General features: G+C 42.3%; 1 protein-coding gene across 1 annotated transcript in view; it reads right to left on the bottom strand.

Moving 5' to 3' along the window:
- Window positions 1-1,626: 1,626 nt before the first annotated feature.
- Window positions 1,627-24,399, bottom strand: part of LOC139226642 (myosin-4-like) — a 31,924-nt gene continuing 9,151 nt past the window's right edge. Inside the window, exons 10-39 of the mRNA XM_070857537.1 lie at window positions 24,103-24,241; window positions 22,219-22,337; window positions 21,969-22,118; window positions 21,690-21,860; window positions 21,282-21,582; window positions 16,951-17,021; window positions 16,684-16,771; window positions 16,430-16,547; window positions 16,204-16,327; window positions 12,705-12,841; window positions 12,312-12,567; window positions 11,978-12,220; window positions 11,687-11,863; window positions 11,447-11,592; window positions 11,003-11,093; window positions 10,506-10,895; window positions 10,269-10,395; window positions 10,056-10,174; window positions 9,553-9,749; window positions 9,281-9,464; window positions 8,354-8,519; window positions 8,006-8,130; window positions 6,076-6,384; window positions 5,596-5,799; window positions 4,716-4,841; window positions 4,432-4,602; window positions 4,174-4,278; window positions 3,961-4,056; window positions 1,851-1,985; window positions 1,627-1,686 (exon numbers count right to left, since the gene is read on the bottom strand). Of these exons, the coding sequence (XP_070713638.1) occupies window positions 1,672-1,686; window positions 1,851-1,985; window positions 3,961-4,056; window positions 4,174-4,278; window positions 4,432-4,602; window positions 4,716-4,841; window positions 5,596-5,799; window positions 6,076-6,384; window positions 8,006-8,130; window positions 8,354-8,519; window positions 9,281-9,464; window positions 9,553-9,749; window positions 10,056-10,174; window positions 10,269-10,395; window positions 10,506-10,895; window positions 11,003-11,093; window positions 11,447-11,592; window positions 11,687-11,863; window positions 11,978-12,220; window positions 12,312-12,567; window positions 12,705-12,841; window positions 16,204-16,327; window positions 16,430-16,547; window positions 16,684-16,771; window positions 16,951-17,021; window positions 21,282-21,582; window positions 21,690-21,860; window positions 21,969-22,118; window positions 22,219-22,337; window positions 24,103-24,241 (4,800 nt within the window). The 3' untranslated portion in view covers window positions 1,627-1,671. The remainder of the gene's footprint in view (window positions 1,687-1,850; window positions 1,986-3,960; window positions 4,057-4,173; window positions 4,279-4,431; window positions 4,603-4,715; window positions 4,842-5,595; window positions 5,800-6,075; window positions 6,385-8,005; window positions 8,131-8,353; window positions 8,520-9,280; window positions 9,465-9,552; window positions 9,750-10,055; window positions 10,175-10,268; window positions 10,396-10,505; window positions 10,896-11,002; window positions 11,094-11,446; window positions 11,593-11,686; window positions 11,864-11,977; window positions 12,221-12,311; window positions 12,568-12,704; window positions 12,842-16,203; window positions 16,328-16,429; window positions 16,548-16,683; window positions 16,772-16,950; window positions 17,022-21,281; window positions 21,583-21,689; window positions 21,861-21,968; window positions 22,119-22,218; window positions 22,338-24,102; window positions 24,242-24,399) is intronic.

Below are 24,399 nucleotides of genomic sequence, written 5' to 3'. Positions count from 1 at the left end.
CATTTATCATAAGCCTTCTTTTTCTGTTCATTTTAATATCAATTCCTTTAGTCATCCAGGGAGCTCTAGGACTAGCAAAGGAATCCTTTTCCCCCACATAGGAATGTGTCTGGTCTGTACTTAAATTATCTTCATCTTGGCAGCCTCCCATTGCTCATCTATTGTTTGGCCTGCCAATCTTAGTTTCCAATCCACCTGGGCCAGATCCTTTTTCAACTCACTGAAATTTGCCCCCTTCCAGTTGCGTATCTTCAACTTTGATTGTTATTGTCCTTTTCCATAATGTTGAGACCGGGCAGCTGTTGAATGGAGTGGCTTAGGAGTGATTGTTCGGGCTCCTATTATTACCAAACTATATAAATTTGTTGGATTTGAAACCAATTGTAAGCTTGCAGATGGCACCAAAATAGAGAGACCAGCAAAAAGATGGGATGCAGTTGATGATTTGTACTGAGACTTAGATCAGTTATGCATTAGGTCAGACCAGTGACAAAATGAAATTAATGTTGCTGGAGATAAATTACTCCATATTGTGTGAAAAAATGTATAACATGTATAAAATTGAATAATTGGCATTGATGCCTTCCATAATCAAATAGCCAGCTGGTTCACATGAACAATGGTCACTGTCTTCTTGTTTCTTATTAATCATACTCCACATGAATAGCAATATTCAAAATATGGGAAAAGCGGACTTTAAAAGAATATAATGTAAAACAATAGACTTCATCTGCAAACCCACTTGGACAGAAATTGGACCTCATTGCGCTAAACGGCGTTAAACAGCAGAGTGAGGCCCAATTTCGGGTACAACTTTCCTGCACCCCAAGGATGCCTAAAGATGTCCAACCTGAAATTGCATTGGATCATTTTTCAGACTTCACTGACATCTACCTAAAACAGACGTTGGCTCCTTTGCATGTGTAAACAAAGGGTGCAACGCATGTTTTAGATCCCCTCACAGAAATTTTAGAAGTGATGAGCGGGGAAGGTGTTAGGCCTGTCTTGGTCAGACATCTTCAATGGTCACTACAGCCGAAGCAGCGACCAACAACAAAAGATTTTTTTAGATAAAATTATTTTTAAAACCTTCCTGTTGAGCCAGAGGGATGCCCCTCTGACTCAATGCTTTACGCGATCTGTTGCCTTCTCCAACCCCCATTCCTGAGAATGACTTTTGGGCTGCTACTGGCGAGGTCAGCGACCAACAACAGCATCTTCAAATCTGTAAGCTGCCAGTGGAGGCAACACAGATGACGGCAACTCACACAATAAAATGTTAATAAGACCTGAGGCCCACTTTAAGCCCCTCCTTGGGCCTCCCAGTTTGGGCGCTCGTTGCCTGCGGGACCAGACGAATTTGCACCCGAAAATTTCAATGCTATAATAAAGATATGGCAGATTCTTGATCAACAAGATTTCATATGCACTGTTTTAATAGTTTCTCCTTTTTATAAGCCCACTAAGCCATTGTTCGCAATGTAACTTTGTTTTTCTGTGCATCATTGTTCCTAGCATGATTATTTCATCATCTAAAAAACACAAGATAACAAAGAAGCATTTTTCAGAATTGCACATTTATTTCTATGGACAGCACTACATTTGTAAAACTATGTTACAATGAAATACACATTTTGTGGATTTCTTCTTTGGACCATCTCAGATTGTCATCTACTCTTCGGCAGCCTAATGGGTAAAAAGAAAATGCAAATGGGTGAATAATGAAAAGACTGCTTTTAAAATATTATTCTGATTAACAGTGGAAATATTTACCAATAATTTTACTTATTGTCAGTGTTTCGTAAGCTGTATTATTGATGCAATTTTAAAATCAGTTGCATGTACTGTACCTTGACATTTATGTCACGGCTTTTAGTTCTAAGTTTGTTGACTTGAGACTCTGCAATGTCAGCGCGTTCCTCAGCTTCCTCCAGTTCATGCTGGACCTTCCTGAACTTGGACAGGTGAACATTGGCCTGCTCCTCCTAAAAGGAATATAGTAAAAGAAATTATCAGATTGCAGGCAAGCACATTAACCATAGGAGAATGTAAACTGTTACGAGGATAGTAAAAGTACATATTGTTCACAAAGATTTTGGGACCAAAATTGAACTTTTTTTCAGGCCTGTTGCAGCCCTTCTGTCCAGGGGCAGGAGACGGTTGCGACCCATCTGCAATTGCCCCCAGCACCGTGTTTCCCGATGTGCCGACCACTTAGCGCCCGGCGTCGACCTCTTTTGCGCCCTGTGGGGGAAATGGCCCCGCAGGACCACAGTCAGGACGGTCAGTGCTCCTGACCACTTCACAGGGCTCGAAGGTGCCGGTGGCTGGGCGCTGCGGAGGGCACACTGCTACGGCCGCCATATCATTTTAATTGTCAGACCAGTGGACGCCATGGAGGCCTCACTAGGCCTCGTAGCATTCCCTTCACTCTTTAAGTGAAATAAGAGTGGCGCAGTGGAACACCCCGCTCAAGCCCCAATCCCTCCCCACTACCGCCTCCAAAAGCACTCGAAAACGCTGGGAGGCATTTTTGGATTTAAAGAGCCCAATTTCCAGCCTCTTCCCCCCCCCCCCCCCCCCCCACTACATCCCACCAAGCGGTAATAATTCAGATAATTCGAATTATCCAATTATCCACCCGAAACGGGGCAGAGGGCAATCCCCACCCCCCCCAACCCCTGCCCAAAATTTGACTTGAGCCAAAAGCCATTATGTGTTTGGAGGGTTGACTAACAGTTGTAATACTGTGATCCACACATGTTGAGGTTTGTAGTCCAACTATGAACCGGCTTTTTATTGTTTGTGAGAGAAGATTTGATAGTGGACTAGTTTAGCACATTGTTCTTTTGCGTCTGGGACTTGAATTCGAATCAAGCCGAGATTAAGAACATAAGAACATAAGAAATAGGAGCAGGAGTAGGCCATACGGCCACTCGAGCCTGCTCCGCCAATTATTACGATCATGGCTCATCCGATCATGGACTCAGGTCCACTTCCCGGCCCGCTCCCCATAACCCCTTATTCCCTTATCAGTTAAAACCTTATTCCCTTATCAGTTAAGATTGGATGAAGATCTCGGTTCACAGATGCAGTGTATTTAAATATTATCCTTCATATTTGAGACTTCAGTTTACATGCAGTTGCAGAAGGAGAGGATATTCACTTTCTGAGCTGCCTGAACTATGCCTCTTATTAGCATATGCAAAGGCCCTAATACCTGTTTTTGGGACCAACATTTTTAAGCATCCTTGGTCCCTGAAAATGGGCTACACTGCATCTGCTTTATGAGGTGTAATTTCTACTCCAAAGTGTAAACTGCACCCATTTTACCCCAGAAGGTCTACAGGCTAGATGGGAGACAACATATATTCCTTCATGAAATCAGAGAGGAAATAGATGAGACTTCATAAATATCTTCAAGTTCCATAAAACCTACATTTGGACTTCGAATGAGACAAAATACAATCCTGCTATTCAAAGAAGGAGTGAGACATGAATCTGGAAATTATAATCTAATATCAGTACTGGGAAAACTGCTTGAGGAAATCACATAGGATGCTACCAGTGCTACGCTGAAGAACAAGAGGGACTCAGACCCCACCCGTTGCTAGAATTCTTTGGAAATGTAGTGGATAATGTCAACCCAGTGGATATACTTTATTTTGATTTTCAGAAAGGATTTCAAGGATGTGAGTCTTTTAAAACAGCCAATTCCCATGAAAAATTACAAATGCACAAGATAGACTGAAAATTTCCTTAACTGTAGAAAATGGAAGATGAAAAGAAATGGAAGAGCTATGTTACTTATGATTGGAGTTCTGAACACCATATTCTATGGTCTTTCCTGGTCACAATTGTCTTAAATAATGTTAATAAGCTTTGTAATTAGATGACAAATATAAAGGAGATTAAAAGCATTCACAAAGATCTAGACCAAGTAGTTACTCAGTTACTTACAGCCTCCTCAGATTGTCTCTTATAGGCCTTAACCTTCATCTGCAGCTTGTCAACTAAGTCCTGCAGTCTCAGAACATTTTTTCTGTCTTCGTCTGACTGTAAACAATGCAAAAAACGCAACATTTATATCGATATTTTATAAAAATGATTATTACTACTGGTTCCTACAATGGTGTGCCACTCCAAGTAATGAGCTTATGAACTGTACAATACCTGGTAGGACAATTCCTTGACTCTTCTTTCATATTTGCGAACACCTTTGACGGCATCAGCACCTCGTTTCTGCTCAGCTTCCAGTTCATTTTCCAGCTCACGCACCTAAACCAGTCACCAATTGGTGTTAATTGTTTTACATCCACGCAAGTTTCATGTTGTCTTTTAAATTATTATGTTTCTTATTTTGTTGCTAAATCCTCAACATATTCACAAGCTTCAGCATGCAGCATATAATAACACAATCTTGATGCTTACCCTAGACTCCAGTTTCTGGAGCTGTTTCTTTCCTCCTTTCATTGCCAGTTGCTCAGCCTCATCCAGACGATGCTGCAGGTCTTTCACTGTCTGCTCGAGGTTCTTCTTCATTCGTTCAAGGTGAGCACTGGTATCCTGTTCCTTCTTCAGCTCTTCCGCCATCATGGCAGCCTTATAACGGGAGGTAATTGGGCAAATCATTATTCAAGCTCAAACTTGAAATAATATCACCAATCAGTATTTGTAATGATATGAGTAAATAGTTAAAATAACTTCTGACTTACATCTGTGATAGCCTTCTTTGCTTTATCTTCAGCATTTCTTGATTCCTGAATTGTTTCTTCCATTTCAGATTGGAGATGATTCAAGTCAGAATCCAGCTTCTTCTTCGTGTTAATGAGACTTGTGTTCTGCAGGAATCAATTTGAAAGAAGTTGTTTTGTAGAATGTGTACACTGCAATAAAAAAAGACTACAGCTTTGATATTAACCCCACGGCCACATGGGAGTGCCCAATTTAACATTTACTGTTGCTGCTTGGGTTTCCCAAAGGTCGTGAAAGGGGGGCAGGAGCTGTTGGCTCCACAAGTGTCTTTTTTGGCACTCCTTGTGAGCCAGAGTGTGCAGGAGTGCTTCCCCCCATCCCTCACAGAAGCCTTTGGCCACCCCCAGCAGCGAACATCGGCCTCCCCTAACCCACTCCCCCCAGCTCCCATTGCCAGCCTCTCCCCAGCCCTGATGATCGGTGGCCTCTGCCCCCTAGCCATACTGTCAACTTCTCACTGGCCCGAAATGCGACCACTTGCCTTTCTCGAACAGGGGCCTCTCCGCCCTCCCGATCATGGACCATTACCCCTCCAGGTCACAAGCCGCTCGTTCCTGGTCACGGGCCTCTACCCACCATTGCCGGGGACCTCTCCAAGGGTCCTGCCGCGGGCGATCCCTCCCACCAGCCGGCCAAGCTATACAATTTTGCTGGCTGCTAGGCAGGAAATGGAGTGAAGGTGTGTTAATGAGGTTCTGCCGTTAAATTCGGCAGGACCTCCATGTCCCCAACTTTGGGGTTCTTTGGTTGTTTTCGGCCTTACCCACATCTTCTCAGCCTTCCTGTAAATATAGCCGGCGTGTCTATTTGGTCCAACTTGAAATTGGCATGTGGACAAACCTGAGAGTGCAGCAGCTGTACCCTCTCTGTGACATCAACAAGCTCTTGTTCAGCAATTTTGCGAGCTCTATCTGTCTGTTCCAGTGCTGCTCTCATTTCTTCAATCTCAGCCTGTTGCAGACCACTTCTGCGCTCAACCATGGCCAATTGCTCCTTCAAGTCTTCCTGGCTTCTGCAAGCATCATCCAGTTGTAGCTGAGTATCCTATTTAGAATGTAGAAATATTTTGTAAGGAGTTATTTTAGTAAACTCGAAAAGCCATATCATATTAGCCTATATTAGAATAATAAACATTTTAGTGAAATCTTAAGTTGATTCAAAAATCTAAAACTGCTGACCAATTATAATTCCTGCACTTTTCTATTAAGATAGGTCACAAGAAAATGCCATTACATTTACATAATTAACAAATGATACACAATTTTTAGAGCTCGTTTAAAATTATCTGTAAATGAGAAATAAATGCACTATTATACAGACCTTTAATTGTCCCTGCAGATTCCTGAGATGTTTCTGAGCTTCTGAAGCCTGACGATTAGCATGTCCCAACTGAATCTCCATTTCATTTAGATCGCTCTCCATTTTCTTTTTGATTCTTAAAGCATCATTTCTGCTCCTGACTTCAGACTCCAAGGCACTTTGCATTGTATCTACAACTCTCTGCTGGTTCCTCTTCAGCTGATCAATTTCCTCATCTTTCTCAGCAATTTTCCTGTCAACTTCAGATTTTACTTGGTTCAGTTCTAGCTGAATACGGAGGATCTTGCTCTCCTCATGTTCCAGAGAGGCCTAAATAGGGCATCAAACATGGAATTATTTTTTTTCTGCTGTGCTCTTCTACTTCCAGCCTTTGCCAATTTTTTGAACAACAGCTTCACACTTCGGCCAGTTTCTCCAGCCAACCCCTTTAAGAAGCTTCAGTGAATGAAATGCTGCAGCAGTTGATTTCCCTTCCACTCAGAGCACACTCGCAGTGAGGAGTGATATAAATCTTGGGAAGTCACTGTGAATATATAATTAACCCCATCCCAGGAAAATGGAAAAGATTCACAGTGGTGATGGACCAGGAGACAGAAATACCACCTCGCCCCAATTCTTGTGGGATCCCAGATGATAAGGACCATCCAGGCCATCATACAGAAATATGATGTTAAAGACGAGGCCAGGAAGTTCATTTTCTTTTGAGGTCCTGATATAAAATCAGAACTTGCGCAAAAATGCCAGCATCCATTCATTCCATTGTTGTTTTTACAACACTGCTGGTGCAGAGTGGCTGCTACATTTGCTTACATAATAAGTTGCTGCACTGCAAAATGTAATTCATGGTGTTAATCACTTTGAGACATTTTCACAATGTAATAAGCTGTTGTGTTTCTGAAAATATTATTCCTGTAAGTAGCCAGAAAATGTTTAAAATTTCACAACCATCGATCTCTGCCACTTCAGGGTTGCATTTTAATATTGACCTCCTAATGTGAAAATGGAAGAAACGGAGTTGTAACTTTTGAGTTTAAAAACTTATCATTTTGAAGTACAAAAATAGTAATCCATTTACCTTGTGCGAAGCTATACTAACCGGTCATAAATGACAGTATATAAATCCACTGGTTTATCTGTTATTCCAAAGTAAAGCAAAGCTATGCTTAGGAAAGATCATCCATAAATTACTCTCAGTGGATATAATTTAGACTATTTAGTGAATTTTTTGGAACTGATGCCTTTTGGATCTTTCAATCAATTTTTAACGTGGTCCATTACACTCTCTTGTTAGGCAGTCCCTCGTATCGAGGATGACTTGCTTCCACACCAAAAAGGGATGAGTTCACAGGTGTTTCAATGAAGGACCTGATATTCCAGGTCCCGAACTACATGATGAAGGGTGGAAGATGCCTGTGTGTGGCTTTTTTTTTTAAACGTGTGGTGGCCATTGCACACCAGCCACCACACGGGTTTGACAGAGCTAGGTCTTGGTCCAGTGGCAAGGACTAACCAAGACGACTGGAGAACAGCTCTGCTGGCTGGACCTAGTACGCACACATATCGCAGTGTGGGCTGGCCTGTGCTGTCCCAGCTGGGTCCCAAACTCATGTCTCGGTATTGTCTTGTCCCTCATGGAAATCACTCATACTTGGAATCACTTGCAGACAGAGCCAAGAAGCTGCCCTTGTACTGTTCTGGCGGATTGCAATTCTTCTGGGATAACAAATTTGATCATGCCATGGTGGCTTTTCTGGATTGTGTTGAACAATTTAAAGAGGTAGAAAGAGGTGACACTGGCTTCTGCTTGCCATACAGGTACTAAGTAGATTGCACTAAACTATTGTTGCAAATGCATTACACTATTTGACAAATACTAATGATCTAAATTTTGATTTCTAATATGTACTGCTAAAATAATTATTAGTTTTACCTCTGCCTCCTCCAGAGCCGACTGAATTTCACTCTTCTCCTGCTCGGCTGTTTTCTTTGCCTTTTCTAGTTCATGCAGGCTCTTGCTGCTTTCACTAAGATGCTCAGTCAGATCAGAGATCTCCTCTGTTGTGTGAAAAGAAATTGAAAATTATACCTATTTTAGTAGTGATGAAACTAAGATTACAAAAGAATGATACTACTAATGTGAGACTGATTTCTGGAGAGTATGAAGCACAGTGGGCAAGAATAGAATTTGACTGAGTTTTAACTCCAAGGTAAACACATACCAATTTAATAATATCAACATTGTTAAATATTTAAATGACAAGAAAGGGTTAAGACTTACGCTGCAGATTCTTGTTCTCTCGTTTAAGAGTTTCAAGTTGATCCAGAGACTCCTCATATGCATTCTTCATTTTAAAAATCTCAGTACTGAGACTGCGGGATTCCTTCTGAGCTGCTTCCAGTTCAGTCTGGCTTTCCTCAAATTTCTGTTTCCAGTCTGCCAGAACCTTTATTGTACAATTGCAAAAGTTACAAATGAAATATGAGGATGCAGTTATACCTCAATACCAACGTGAGATGATAGCTGGAGAGAACGGAATGCAGACTTCAACTTCAAGATTGGAATTACACTTTGGGCTGCAACTCATAATCTGCCTGTCATGATAGAATGTCATGCATGCATGTTTAAATAGATGCACAAAGGTCTGCTTCCCAATGACTATATTTTGTTAGGAAAGAGCAGAGGACAGCATTTGTTTTCTTATATTAAAAAGATATAGTACTAAATTTTAAAGTGCCTCGGAGGTCCGATACACAGTCTGAGTATATTTTGAACTTGTTTTCACACATAGGAAGAGGAGTAAGCTATTCAGCCCCTGGAGTTTGTTTTGTCATTCTATTAGATCATGGCTGATCTGTACCTGAACTCCATTTATCTGCCTTTTCTCCATATCCCTTCATAACTTCACCCAACAAAAAGCTATCAATCTCAATATTGAAAATTTCAATTGATCCAGCTTCCAAAGCCTTTAGCGGGTAAGAGAATTGCACTCCACCTAACGTGAAACTTAAATGTTATTAGATAGGTTCCTGGAGGGGCCTATTTGGCATTAGCACATTCAAGAATCGATCTAATTGTAATACAGTGTTATACTGCTACTCTTGTAATTATCCAGAGCTGAAATTACTTAATATCAAAATGAAACTAGCATTGTAACTGTCTTTAAAATGACAGAGAAAGGGAAACATTGAGACAACATACTCTTACCTTGTCAAAGTTCCTCTGTTTCTTGTCAAGAGCTGCTGCTGCTGAATTTGCCCTCTCCACATCTATCATAAGATCCTCCACTTCATTTTGCAATCTCTGTTTTGTCTTTTCCAATGAAGCACATTTAGAGTTCACAGCCTCAATGTGCTCTTCTGCATCCTGCAAACGCTGAGCAAGTTTTTTCCTGAGAAGTACAAACCAAAGATGTTGTAATAACATCATCTCACTGAACATATTGTATGAAGCAAAATTCTCATTTTATTATCACATACTTGGCCTCCTCCAGTTCCTCTGTGCGCTGGATTGCGTCAGTTTCATATTTTGTTCTCCACTGAGCTACTTCACTGTTGGCCTTGGACATGCCACGCTGGAGCTCAGCCTTTGCCTCCAGTTCCTCTTCATATTGCTCACGGAGCAGATCACAGTCATGGCGGGCGGATTGAAGAGCATGTGCCAAGGCACTCTTAGCCTGAAATAATTACCAAGTTGGATGATGAAATAATTGTTAATATTTCTATGATTATTAGCACGTTACTTAAAAATGATACTTTGCTTATAGTCACAATGAATAGAAATAGCTCCAATTAGAATCTGGTAGCATCTTAAGTTAATTACTGCACAACCACGTGACAAAATGTTATATTTTATATTGCTGCAATTTGAAAACATTCGCTTTTGGCAAAAATTTAATTCTCAACACATGGAAATTATTTAATATCATTGCAAAGACTTTCTTCTCAAACTAATCGTGATAATTTACTTATTATTCGGCTACCTTTGTTTCTTCCTCCAGCTGCCTCTTGAGCTCCTCAAGCTGTTGAGTATATCCTTGTTTACCTCTTGTCAGCTGAGATACCAAGGCTTCCTTCTCCTCTACCTGGCGATTCAGTTCACCTGCAAATTAGAAGAAGTTGCGAGCAAAAGGTTACAAAATAACGTAGTATTTTATAGACACTGAACAATAAATAGTTATGGAATTGATAAATACCATTTTCTGTTCCAAGACGAGCTTTATGAGTTGATAAATCGTTGATCAAACGTTGATGCTCATCGTGTTTGGCCTTCAGTTCACCGACCTGGTCCTCAAGAGACCGGGACATCTTCTCAAGGTTCGCCTGAAACCAAAATGCTCAACTCTCAAAATATGTCAAACCAAACGAATAACAATTATTCATTAAAAATAATTATATGAAGGACTAGGTTTCAACAACATTCTGAACCGCACCTTAGCTTTAGACACAGATTCCATGTTACTGGCAACATCATCAATTTCCATCTTCAGCTCACTCTTCTCCTTCTCAAGTTTCTGTTTCACACGTTGCAGGTTATCGATTTGTTCCCCAAGTTCTGCAACGGTATCAGCCTGCTTCTTACGAAGAGCAGCAGCTGTGGCTTCATGCTGCAGGGTAGATTCTTCCAGATCGCGGCGCATTTTCTGAAATTCTGCTTCACGCTTCTTGTTCATTTCAATCTGTGCTGAAGTTGCACCTCCAGCTTCTTCTAGTCGCTCACTGATCTCTTCAAGTTCCCGAGCAAGATCAGCTCTCTGTTTCTCAGTCTTAGCACGAGAGGCACGTTCAGCTTCAATTTCTTCCTCAAGCTCCTCAATACGAGCCTTAAAATAAATATGTGTTGATTATGATCTTAAAACAAGTAATATTAGTTCATGCATGTAACATTTAGAAAGGTAGCATCGATAATTTCACTGGCCATCTACATCACCTGTAATTCTTTAATCTTTTTCTGCAGTTGGGAAGCTAAAGCCTGCTCATCTTCAACTTTGCTTTGAAGCTGGCTGATTTCAAATTCCTTCCTTTAATAAGAGTGAAAAATTATGTTGAACTACTCAAATTTCTGATTTTATTAATGAACTTATACAACACGTGTTTATTTTCACAGATAATCTGAGGCAATAAATTATGTGATAACTGCAGGACATTTAAAATAGAACCTTAATTCCTGAGTTAGCACCTTACTACTCTCTACGAGAATTGTTCTTGTACTAGTTCAGTCACAAGAGTTCTACAAGATGACATGCTCAAGTTAATGAAAAGTTGCTGACTGAAGAGTCAATTTCTGCTATACCAAGGTCTGTATGCTAATCAACAGGATGTGTGGATTAAAAGTTCAAGCAAAGGGATGTGAACAAAGAATAAGATGACTTACTTTTTTAACTTTTCATCCAATTGCTGCTTATCGTTTTCCAAATCCATTGTGACTTCTTGCGACAGTTTCAAGTCACCTTCAAGCTTCCTCTTGGAACGTTCAAGATCCATGCGAAGTTTCTTCTCCTGTTCTAGAGAACCTTCGAGCTTTTAACGAAAATAAGTATTTTATCACAATTTGCTTCAAACAATGACCATATTCTCAATCCCGTTTGACCTTGTTGTGTTTAAGAACACTTACATCATCAACTTGTTGTTCCAACTTAGTCTTTGTTTTGGTTAGAGTGTTGACTTTGTCTTCCTCGGCCTGGAGATCATCCAAAGTCTGCTGATGGGCCTCTTGGAGGGCTTTCTTTTCCTTTGTTACTTTAGCGATGTTTTCATCGAGACTAGCCATCTCTTCAGTGAGGTTTTTAACCTATGTTCACCAAAAACAAAATGTACAGACGAATGTCATGAAGTGTAATCAACAGGTATGAAAATCCTTTCATGAGTTGTATATTTATTGTACATAAAAATCACCTATTCATACCTTGTTCTCAGTGGCATGTTTTTCTTTCTCAACTTTGGCTAAAGTGAGCTCCAAGTCATCAATATCCTTCTTCAGTTCAGAACACTCATCTTCCAGTTTTCTCTTCTTAGCTGTGAGTTCAGCATTTATCTCCTCTTCATCTTCCAATCTTTCATTAGCTTCCTTCACTTTAGCCTCCAATTGAATTTTATTTTTAATCAGTCCCTCACATCTTTCTTCCGCATCTGCTAGAGTTTCACCTTCCTGCAAAAAATGATACAATGAATTGTACCAGACTATGGTTTTTATAAGTTGTATACAGAATTTACTATATTAATACAGCAAACATTGATACCGATTGGACTTGGAGTAGGAGATCATTCTTTTCCTGTACAAAAGTCACCATTTTCTCTTCTAATTCCTTCCTTCGTGTTTCAGATTTGATAAGCGCCTCCTTAGTTTTCTCAAACTCATCTTTCATATTTGCCATTTCCTTTTCAGTTTCAGCACTCTTCAGAAGAGGTTTGATCTTGAAATACAATTGCATCCATGGCCAGTGTTTAACGTTTGTGAATGAACGGATGTTGTACTGTAGAGTGAACAGTGCTTCCCTAAAAGATGCAGTTAGACAGGAGAACACAGTTGATAACAATCCTTCTGTAGCTTTTGTGTAAAAATAAAATACATCATATGCAATATTTTTTGCTGGCAAATATATTTTTGGATGTTCATGCGTCATGATATTTACCTCCTTTCCATCATTCTCTTAAATTCAACCCTCATTAAAAATCCACGGCAAAGAGCCTGGGTGCCGGTAACGAGTTGTGCCAACTTTTCATCTCTCATCTCTTCAAGTGTACCCAAGAGTCCAGCCTTGAAGAATACCTTAAATAAATTATAGTAAGTGTTCACAATTTATGTTCAATTCACAAAATATAATAAATTGTAAAAACATGACTCCATGAGGGAGTGCAGCGAAGGTTCACCAGACTGATTCCTGGGATGGCGGGACTGACATATCAAGAAAGACTGGATCAACTGGGCTTATATTCACTGGAGTTCAGAAGAATGAGAGGGGATCTCATAGAAACGTTTAAAATTCTGACGGGTTTAGATTCAGGAAGAATGTTCCCAATGTTGGGGAAGTCCAGAACCAGGGGTCACAGTCTCAGGATAAGAGGTAAGCCATTTAGGACTGAGATGAGGAGAAACTTCTTCACCCAGAGAGTGGTGAACCTGTGGAATTCTCTACCACAGAAAGTTGTTGAGGCCAATTCACTAAATATATTCAAAAAGGAGTTAGATGTAGTCCTTATTACTAGGGGGATCAAGGGGTATGGCGAGAAAGCAGGAATGGGGTACTGAAGTTGCATGTTCAGCCATGAACTCATTGAATGGCGGTGCAGGCTCAAAGGGCGAATGGCCTACTCCTGCACCTATTTTCTATGTTTCTATGTTAATTTATTTTTGCATTGTTGAATTGATAGCAGAAACCTTGGCCGTGATTTCACCTACCGAGGCAGGAGCAAGGTGGGTGACATGTGTTGCGTGTTCCCAGGCTGCTCCCAGCTCCATCCTGCGCTGTACCAGTGATTTTATGGTGATTGGGCTTGCTAAGCCTGTCCAGCGAGGTTCGCAGCCAATTAAAAGGAAGCGTGGCTGATGACACCAGTTTCCTTAAAGGGACCATGCCCAAATTGACTTTGACAGTTGTGCTGCATTGAGATGCTGCAATCACCAAAAAGCACTGTACAAATGTGTACAGCTGCACCCAGGTTCTCCCAAGACTCCCTCCATTTTCTTATGGAGGGAGTCATAGCAGGCAGGGAAGTTCTCTTCCCTTCCAATGGGCAGAACAGAACTCCCCAGGACACCAGCGCAGCCTGGTTGCATGTTGCTGAGGAGAGCACAAGCAGGGATGTCGTCAGGCAGACCTGGCTGCAGTGGTGCAAACCAATCAATGACCTGAGTAGATCGTGAAACATTACTGCAAAGCCACACTCAACCTCATTCTCCTATGCCACTCATCACATGCCAATCACTCTGCCTTCCAACTCCTACTCAACCTTACACCAACTTACCTTGTACCTCCACCCATCACTCTCTATCTACATCATCAGTTTCCCATCTCACTGGCCACCCCTAACACTCACCCTCATCCAAGTCCAATCATACCAACTAACAACACGCAAGGTTGGCACATGTGTATTTTATGCAATGTTCATGTAAATTTTCTGTTAATGTGGTGTCAACCATTGAAATCTTTAATTTCAACAGTTTGCATTATTGGACAGATTTGTGTGTAGCTTTGGAAGTGACTTAGTGAGTTGAAGTGAATGGTGAGACATAAGGGTACCACCTGCAATGATGATGCATTGTAGGGATGCTTTATGGCGTTGGTGTGGCGTGGTGCCAACTTGGCACATCATGTGGCAGTCAAGGTGTACACTATTAACTGAAGTAAATCTGGCCATGGTGAGGCCATCCCTGGCGGCCCGGGCAACAATTTGGTCGGGTGTCCATGTCCTCTGTCATGTGCAGCTTCAGTTGATTGCGGAGAAGGTTGGCATCGTTGTTGGTGCTGCTGGTGTTGCTGGTTTTGGGACTGATCGTAGTGGGATTCTGAGAAACAAGGTGAGATTTTTTTCAAGGGCACCGATGCTGCTAGATTAGATGGCAGGTGAGGTTGAAATGACAGAAGCAATCTGTCAATGATGAGAGAGGTTGTTCCAATGAGGTAACACTGGATAGATTGTTTGCTCCAAACAATTGTTAGCTCCATAAGCTCAATCTGTCTTCCAAATGCAGTAAGCAACAGCTTCTAATCTTGGAAAGTGAACACCTATGAAATGGGAGCTTTTATAGACCATTTGTAGCTGTCAAGTTATTAATCATCCCTTGCTGACACAACACCCGACCTCCTACCTGATATTTTCCCCAAGCAGCAGGCAGCCGATGGCGAGCTTGAAAAATCTAAAGGTGAGCTTACAATAGTTTTCAAATGTCTGTTAACAAGTTCTTAATAATCTAAATTGCCTCCCCCGCCACTTGGTGTCGGGTCTGTTCAGCACTGTGGTGGTTTGACAGTCCCAACCCACTAAGCCTCCTTGATAAAAATGCAACATCCCCACCGACACCTGGGAGTCCCTGGCCAAAGACCGGCCGAAATGCAGGAAGAGCATCCGGGAGAGCGCTGAGTACATCGAGTCTTATCGCTGGGAGCATGCAGAAAGTGAGTGCAGGCAATGGAAGGAGCATGTGGCAAACCAGACTCCCCACCCACCCTTTTCTTCAACGACTGTCTGTTCCACCTATGACAGAGATCGTAATTCCCATATTGGACTGTTCAGTCACCTAAGAACTCACTTTTAGAGTGGAAGCAAGTCTTCCTCGATTTCGAGGGACTCCTTATGATGATGATGATGATGCTGTCAATCATTTCAAATTTGAAAGCTGATCCGACTCCGATCCCATCCTCAGTGCCGGTAAAATTCCAGCCTTTTGTGTGTCATTTGCAGATTGTGCAATTCGGTTGTTCCCACCGAGCAGTGTGGAGTGGGATATATTTAGTTCCATAATAACACAGAAGCAGTAAGGCATTTCGGATGCTTCTCAAGTTAAACTTACAAATATGGGGTTGTGGAGATCTGGAACTCGCTGCCTGGAAGAGTGGTGGATGCAGAAACCCTCACCACATTTAAGAGATGGTTGGATGGGCACTTAAAGTGCCATAACCTGCAGGAATATGGACCTAGAGCTGGTAATTGGAATTAGATTGGATGAATTTTTGTTGGCCGGTGCAGATATAATGGTAAGTACTGCAGGGAATCGAATACAGCCAGGGTGATCTCCTGGACTAGTTTCGATCACCAGGATGGCTCGGAGAGGAATTTTCCAAGATTTTTTCTCCCTAAATTGGCCTGGGTTTTTATCTGGTTTTTGCCTCTCCCAGGAGATCACATGGCTCCGGTTGGGGTGGAGTGTAGAATGTTTCAGTATAAAGGGTCTCGCAGTTGTGTGAGACAGACTGGTTGGGCTGGGTGCTCTTTGCTTTCCGTCATTGTTCATAGGTTTATATGTAACCTTCAGGGCCGCTGACCATGAGCTGTGCGTTTCTTTGTCGGCCGGCGCGGACACGATGGGCCGAAATGGCCTCCTTCTGCACTGTAAATTTCTATGTTTCTATATTCATAGGTTCATCAGGCTATTATTTCACAGTGAGAAACTTAGGTTTTAAATATAATTACCTTAGTGTGTCCAAATTTGTACTGGGTATGATCGACATCAATGGATCCCAATAGCTTCTCTGAAGCCTTCTTGCTATCAATGAACTGACCTTCTGGAATGGCACTTGCATTAAGAACCCTGTATCTGTTGTATTAGAGGTTTAATCAGGTTACTGTTTTTTTTCTCATTAGAACGGAATATACTCAACAATTTCAAGACTGAAATGTGGAGTTTGAGATTCATTACCTTTGCTTGAAGTCACCATAGATGATTCTGCTTGGGAATCCCTTTCTGCAGATTCTGATACCTTCAAGCACACCATTGCATCTCAGCTGGTGTATAACAAGGTGGTTTTCCATAATACCTGTTGGATGCAACATAAACATTAAAATACAACAAATCAATTGATTTTTTCCTGTCCTTTCAAGTTAAGAACAGAGGACTGCATCCATTACTGATTTTCCTCAGAAATGTAGTCTATAGAAGGGAATTACATTTACCTGGTGTCTTTGTCTCGTTGGGGATTAAACAACGCACAAAATGTGGATGCGTAGTTCTCAGGTTAGCCATCAGCTTGCCTAAGTTTTCCTGTGAGGTGCACAAGAAAGTAATATTGATCCTTCCCATGGTATTTGTAATAATACAAGATTGATCTATTTATTAATCATATTTGGCAAACTTCTATCAATGTTTTGCTAATCCACTGATATTTATTAAACCTTAGTTCACGACAGATTGATAAATCCACATGTAAGAGAAAATCATACCCTGAACAGAGCAGACACTGTCTGGAAGGAACCACCCTTCTTTTTGCCAGCTTTCTTGCCAGAGGTTTCAGCTACAAAAAAGCAACACACATTTGTCATGTATTCAACCAGCATTGTAACCCATGTATAATCTGACCTAAGTTGTACACTGTGAGAACAATGACCACTAGGTGGTGAACTTGTGGGAGACACTCCTAACCTGGACCTTCAGATATAAAAGGGGAAGCTCCACCCACTTCCATCACTTGAGTGCTATGGAATAAAGGATAGGTCACAAACTGACCTTCTCTCAAGCATGGGCCTCGTGTGCATTTATACTGTATAGTAAGGACGTATCAATGGCGACGAGAAACTGGGATTTAAACCACGCGAGCATGGCCACGAGCAGAACGGACGAGAGGTACTGTGTTAAGGAATGGTTGGGACAGAGATTCAACATTGTTAAAGCAGCACACAGTTCTCCAGGCAGACAAGGGCAGTCGGGCATGCCCCAACATGTAGTCGAACCCAAAGGGGGAGTTCGACAGAGACAATGGCAAGCTGAACGGCGATTCATGCCATTGCAAGGGACAATGCGGCCAGTAATGGGGCCATCAACACCTGTTAATGGTGCACTCAAACACAATAACAGGGGCAGTCAGGTACGATCGACTGGCAAGGGACCTTTTGTTTCAAACAGCAGCTTATGTTAGAGGCGTGGAGGCACACACTCAGCCGGAGTTTGCAGAGATGAGCAAAATACCTGCAGAAATTGCAGAAATGAACGCTGAGGGAAATCGCTGGAAGCTGAAGTTCAGCGAGTTCATATGGAGCACGTATACAGTTCATACACCAGGACGCCACCGATAATGATGAAAGTGCTCCTCAATGGCATCCCAGTATCAATGGAGCTAGACACGGGGGCCAGCCAGTCCCTGATGGGTATCAAACAGTTCAAAAAGTTGTGGGTGTCCGAGGCCAGGAGGCCAAAGTTATCGGCGATTGACGCACAGCTACGGACATACACAAAGCAGACCATTCCGGTGCTAGGCAGCGCCACGGTAGTCGTGACCCACAAAGATTCAGAGAACAGGTTGCCACTCTGGGTTGTCCCGGGAGACGCTCCCGCACTACTGGGGAGGAGTTGGCTTGCTGTCATGAAATGGAAATGGGGCAATGTCAATGCAATTTCCTCTGTGGAGCGAGTATCATGCTCACAGATCCTGGACAAATTTGACTCATTATTTCAACCCGGCATTGGCACTTTCATGGGGGCCAAGGTAGTGATTCACATAAACCCGGACGCCAGGCCAGTACATCACAAGGCCAAAGCTGTGCCCGTACGTGATGCAGGAAAAGATAGAAGGCGAATTGGACCGCCTGCTGAGGGAAGGCATCATCTCGCCAGTCGAATTCAGTGACTGGGCGAGCCCGATTGTGCCGGTGCTCAAGGCGGATGGGTCGGTCAGGATATGTGGCGATTACAAGGCCACCATCAATCGGGTGTCACTCCAAGACCAGTACCCGCTACCGAGAGCAGAGGACCTCTTTGCGACGCTATCTGGTGGCAAATTATTTTCAAAATTGGACCTGACCTCAGCTTCCATGACCCAGGAGCTGGCGAGTGAGTCGAAGAAGCTGACCACCATCACGATACACAAGGGGTTGTTTGAGTACAACAGATGTCCGTTCGGGATTCGCTCGGCCGCCGCAATCTTCCAATGAAATATGGAAAGCCTCCTCAAGTCGATTCCAAGGATGGTTATTTTTCAAGACGACATCCTCATCACGGGTTACGATACTGAAGAACACCTTCACAACCTGGAGGAGGTGCTACGCAGACTGGACTGGGTAGGGCTGCGACTGAAAAAGGCGAAGTGCGTCTTCCTAGCTCCAGAGGTAGAATTCCTGGGAATGAGGGTAGCAGCAGATGGGATCAGCCCTACTGCGTCCAAGACGGAAGCAATCCAGAGAGCACCCAGACCCCGTAACACGACGGAGCTGCGTTCATTCCTGGGGCTCCTGAACTATTTTGGTAACTTTCTTCCCAAATTGAGCATGCTGCTAGAGCCGCTACACATGCTCCTATGCAAAGGTCGTGAATGGGTCTGGGGGGACAGCCAGGAAAGGGCTTTTAATAGAGCACGCAATTTGTTATGTTCCAACAATCTGTTAACGTTATATGACCCATGTAAGAAACTTGTTTTAACGTGCGATGCTTCGTCCTATGGTGTCGGGTGTGTGTTGCAGCATGTCAATGCCAAGGGTCAGTTACAGCCGGTAGCTTATGCCTCCAGAAGTCTGTCCCAGGCAGAAAGGGGCTACGGGATGGTAGAAAAGGAGGCGCTCGCATGTGTATATGCGGTAAACAAAATGCACCAGTACCTGTTTGGCAGGAAATTTGAGCTGGAGACAGATCACAAACACCTAACGTTCCTTTTGGCCAACAACAAGGCCATAAATGCAAACGCATCGGCCTGCATACAGAGGTGGGCACTCACGTTAGCTGCCTATGACTACACTATTCGGCACAGACCGGGCACCGAAAACTGTGCCGATGCACTCAGCAGACTCCCACTAGCCACAATTGAAGGGGCTACTGATCATGCTGCTGAGATGGTCATGGCTGTTGAAGCTTTTGGAAGTGAAGGCTCACCCGTGACAGCCCGTCAGATTAAAGTCTGGACAAATAGAGACCCGCTATTGTCTCTAGTCAAGAAATGTGTCCTGAATGGGGACTGGGCAGCCACGTACAGGGCATGCCCTGAGGAATTTAAACCATTTCACAGGCGCAGGGATGAACTCTCGATTCAGGCTGATTGCCTACTGTGGGGAAACCATGTAGTCATGCCCCAGATGGGCAGAGAGGTGTTCATCACAGAACTCCACAAGGAGCACCCGGGCATTGACACGATGAAGGCAACTGCAAGATCACACATTTGGTGGCCAGGGATAGACGCAGATCTGGAACTTTGTGTTTGCAGGTGCAACACGTGTGCCCAGCTGGGCAATGCGCCCAAGGAAGCCCCCCTTAGCCCCTGGCCATGGCCCGCCAGGCCTTGGTCACGCATCCATGTGGACTACGCAGGTCCTTTCATGGGAAAAATGTTTTTGGTTGTAGTAGACGCCTACTCCAAATGGATCGAGTGAGACATTTTAAATTCAAGCACATCCTCTGCCACAGTAGAAAGTCTACGGGCAATGTTCGCCGCCCACGGTCTACCGGACATCTTGGTCAGCGACAATGGCCCGTGCTTCACAAGCACTGAATTCCAGGACTTCATGGCAGGCAATGGAATTAACCATGTTAGAACGGCACCGTTCAAGCCGGCCTCAAACGGCCAGGCAGAACAAGTAGTGCAGATAATCAAACAGGGGATGCTCAGAGTCCAAGGGGGTTCCCTACAATGCCGCTTATCATGCCTCCTGTTGGCCTACAGATCCCGACCACACTCGCTCACAGGGGCTCCACCCGCAGAGCTGCTAATTAAAAGGACGCTCAAAACCCGGTTATCCCTTATACACCCCACCATGACAGAAATTGTCGAGAGCATGCGCCAGTCACAATATGACTACCATGACAGGAATGCGAGGGCGCGATGTACTGATGTAAATTACCCTGTTTTTGTCCTCAACTACACTGCAGGGCCCAAATGGCTCGCAGGCACAGTGGTTGCCAAAGAGGGAAATAGGATTCTGGTCGTTAAACTTACCAATGGACAAATCTGCCGCAAACATGTGGATCAAAAAAAAAGGAGGTTCAGCAACCCCATAGAAGAAGAAGCAGAGGAAGAGCACGACATAGAGTTCACTCCACCACAGGTGACCGAACACAGGAACCAAAGGGAGGAGAGCCCAGTCACTGTGGGCAGACCGGACAGGCCTGAGACACCGCAAACAGCAGATACTCAGGCCAGCGCCCAATAACCGGAGCCCCAACTCAGGCGCTCTACAAGAGAGCGTAAACCACCAGAGAGACTCAACCTGTGATCCCAATAAGACTTTGGGGGGGGGCAGGTGATGTCATGTATTCAACCAGCATTGTAACCCATGTATAATCTGACCTAAGTTGTACACTGTGAGAACAATGACCACTAGGTGGTGAACTTGTGGGAGACACTCCTAACCTGGACCTTCAGATATAAAAGTGGAAGCTCCACCTACTTCCATCACTTGAGTGCTATGGAATAAAGGATAGGTCACAGACTGACCTCTCAAGCATGAGCCTCGTGTGCATTTATACTGTATAGTAAGGACGTATCAATATTTGTTTGGTCTAAACTGATTAGGAAAGGGAAGAATACAATATTAACAAAAAGGAATATTAACATTTGAGTGTAATAGAGTTTTACCTTCAGCACTTGCAGCATAGAGAACACCCAAAAGTTTTACTGATGATTTCTGGAACAGTCCAATTACAGTTTCATTCAAGGGATCCTTGTTCTTATCCAGCCAGCCAGTAATGTTGTAGTCCACATTGCCAGCATAATGAGCCAGTGAGAAGTGAGCTTCAGGCTTTCCTTTGACAGGCTTCGGTTTAAGGAAGTTGTTTGACTTTCCAAGATGCTGGTCATACAGTTTATTCTTGAAAGAAGTGTCTGAGGCCTTGGGGAACATGCACTCCTCTTCCAGGATTGAGAAGATACCCATGGGCTGTGGCAATGACAATGTTTATTGACATTGAGACATTGCAATTAATAAATTGATGTCGATATAAATCTATTTCAACTCGTATTAATGTCATACATGATCTGACTTACTTTTTCAATGAGTTCAATGCAGGCAGCCAGATCCATACCAAAGTCAATGAATTCCCATTCAATTCCTTCCTTCTTGTACTCTTCTTGTTCCAGAACAAACATGTGGTGGTTGAAGAACTGCTGCAGTTTCTCATTAGTGAAGTTGATACATAACTGTTCCAAGCTGTTGTACTGAAGATATAGAGCAATTTAAAGTGTTATTTAATCATTGGATTGCCTTTTTAGTGCTGTTAATTTTAAGTCATTTATTTTGTTGACATTTATGTTTCTGATTCTTACATCAAAAATTTCGAACCCAGCAATATCCAGCACACCAATGAAAAACTGTCTGGCCTGTTTTGTGTCCAATTGCTGATTGATACGGATAACCATCCACAAGAACATTTTCTCAAAAACTGATTTGGCAAGGGCACCAACTGAGTTGTAGACCTGAAAGAATACAATATACAGTTTAGCCAAAAGCAGCGGCATAAATAAAATATTTTAAAATTTACATGTGTTATTTTGCTAAAATTCTTGGAAACTATACCTGCTGAACAGTCTGACCTTTGGTCACAAATTCATTGCCAACTTTTACTCGTGGATAGCATAAAGCCTTTAGCAAATCTGCAGAGTTGAGGCCAGTCAGGTAGGCAACCTTGTCGGCATCTAACAAAAAATATAGTGCAATTGAGTATATTTGTGAATAGCATCTACTTTTGTATTTAGATTACTGTTGTGCAATAAACATTGAGAAGTTAGGTTTTTTTTGTTTAATTGAAATGCCTTACATATATGTTAACCTTTACACTGATAACCATATATTTTCAATATAGTATTCAGAACAATAATGCTGTACAGATATCAGCGGGGCAAAAGCAGAGTTTTCTTTCTGTTTCAAATAGTGAAAGTTACTGCGTTACGTATTTTTTTTATTAGACGTTAGATAGACAGAGTAAAATAAAAACAGGACTTGCATATAAACAATAGCTTATCATGTCCTCAAATTGTCACATATGCTTTACAACCAAAGGGTTATTTTTAAAATGAAGCCATTATGTTTCTAATTTTTCAGAGTAAATGTGATTTAAAAATGGTTTCAGTTAGATACATCTTGAAAAAGATTCCTTCTGTCATTTGTCAGGGGTCAGCTAAATTATTAGCTGATATAATTGATCCAGATTTTCCAATAGAATCTGGTGGTTTCTTCTCTTGGTGCCAAATCATGTATGCAGAAACCAATTAGATCAATGGCTGCAGACAACAGCCAAAAGTGTTGTGAGAAACACCAAGCCATAGTAGTTATCTTTCATGTAACACTATCTCTCTCTCTCTAATATATGTATGCAGCTTTGAAATACCAAAGAGAAGTCTCAAAGCCTTCAGCTTGCAGAAATAGCTGATTTGCTGGCTAACTGCCCAGTGTGTCCTGCTGATTGAAGGGACAGTGGTCTCTATCTCTGCAATATAATTAGTCTAAGAGACCCCAATACTACGTCACAAGCATACAGACACAAGACTAATACAGGCGATGTGGCAATACCTTCCAAATTTAATATTCATATAAAATATAGTTCCAATATATTACAATACAACTTCAATACTGTTTAGACTGCAAATTGAAATTAACTATGCATTTGATTTCAAATATTGGCCCTGAAATTATGGTGTCTTTGATAGCGAACGCTCAGCATACATTATCATAACCCTTCTGAAAGGCTCCGCAACTTCCGCATGCGCGAAATGCGGAAGTTGCAATCTGTCAAGGTATGCCTTGAGAGATCATACAAACTGAAAGTAAAATCAGTTTCACTGGCATACAATTGGGCTATGTGCATAACAATTGCCCAGCAATTGCCCACGAAACTCTTACGGCTGGTAAAAGCAAGCTTAGGCTCTGCTTTCATCAGCATAAGGGTTATTATAAATCGTAAATTCATCATTTAAATCTAAAAATGATGCACAAACACTTAAAATTAGTTTATTCATATATTGGCCCAGGTTAAAATGTTTAAAATTATTTTTCAAAATATAATTTTTTTATTGCAGTTGGTGTAATGAAGGGAGCTATGAACAATAATGAAATTCAGAACCTTTATATTTATTTGAATTGTCTAAATTGTTTAATTATTTGGGAATTCCATTCCTAAATGACTGCAATGGAATCCTCCTTTCTCATTGGCCCACATTATCCCAGGGACGTTTCTGAACCAGCTGCGTCCCTGGGATCTGTGGGCCTTTGCGCTGCCATATGCATGGAGGCCCGAGACCCAAACTCGCTGCAGCTTGGATAACAGCAGGTAGGTGCAGAAATATTTCATGGGTCGAAGGCGTAATCCGGAGGTACGTCTCCGACTGCAATTTCAGGGTTATTATTTTGAATATATAAATGTTAGTAAATACTGCAATGAAGTGAGACGTATGAAACTGTTACCTTCTGTGCCATCGGGCTCAGCCTGCTCTTCACGCTGTTTTTGCTTGAATTTCATGTTACCAAAGTGCATGACTGCACCAGTGAGTTTGTAGATGCCCCATTTCTCGTCAATTACGAACCCCAAGATATCGATAGCAGTCTTTAAATCCAAACAATAGACTTAGAATCCAACAGCAAGACTAATATACTGAAACAGCTTTACCTACTTCGTTGTTGAAACTTTTGAAATTTACTTTAAAACATTTTGATGCTGGGACTTCTATCTCAAAAATTTTGAAATGTTATTTTCTTTACTGA

The sequence above is a fragment of the Pristiophorus japonicus genome, chromosome 16 (assembly GCF_044704955.1).
Source record: "Pristiophorus japonicus isolate sPriJap1 chromosome 16, sPriJap1.hap1, whole genome shotgun sequence".
Lineage (NCBI taxonomy): Eukaryota > Metazoa > Chordata > Chondrichthyes > Pristiophoridae > Pristiophorus > Pristiophorus japonicus.
The sequence above is the reverse complement of the archived record's forward strand: the minus strand, read 5'-3'. Positions and strand labels throughout refer to the sequence as shown.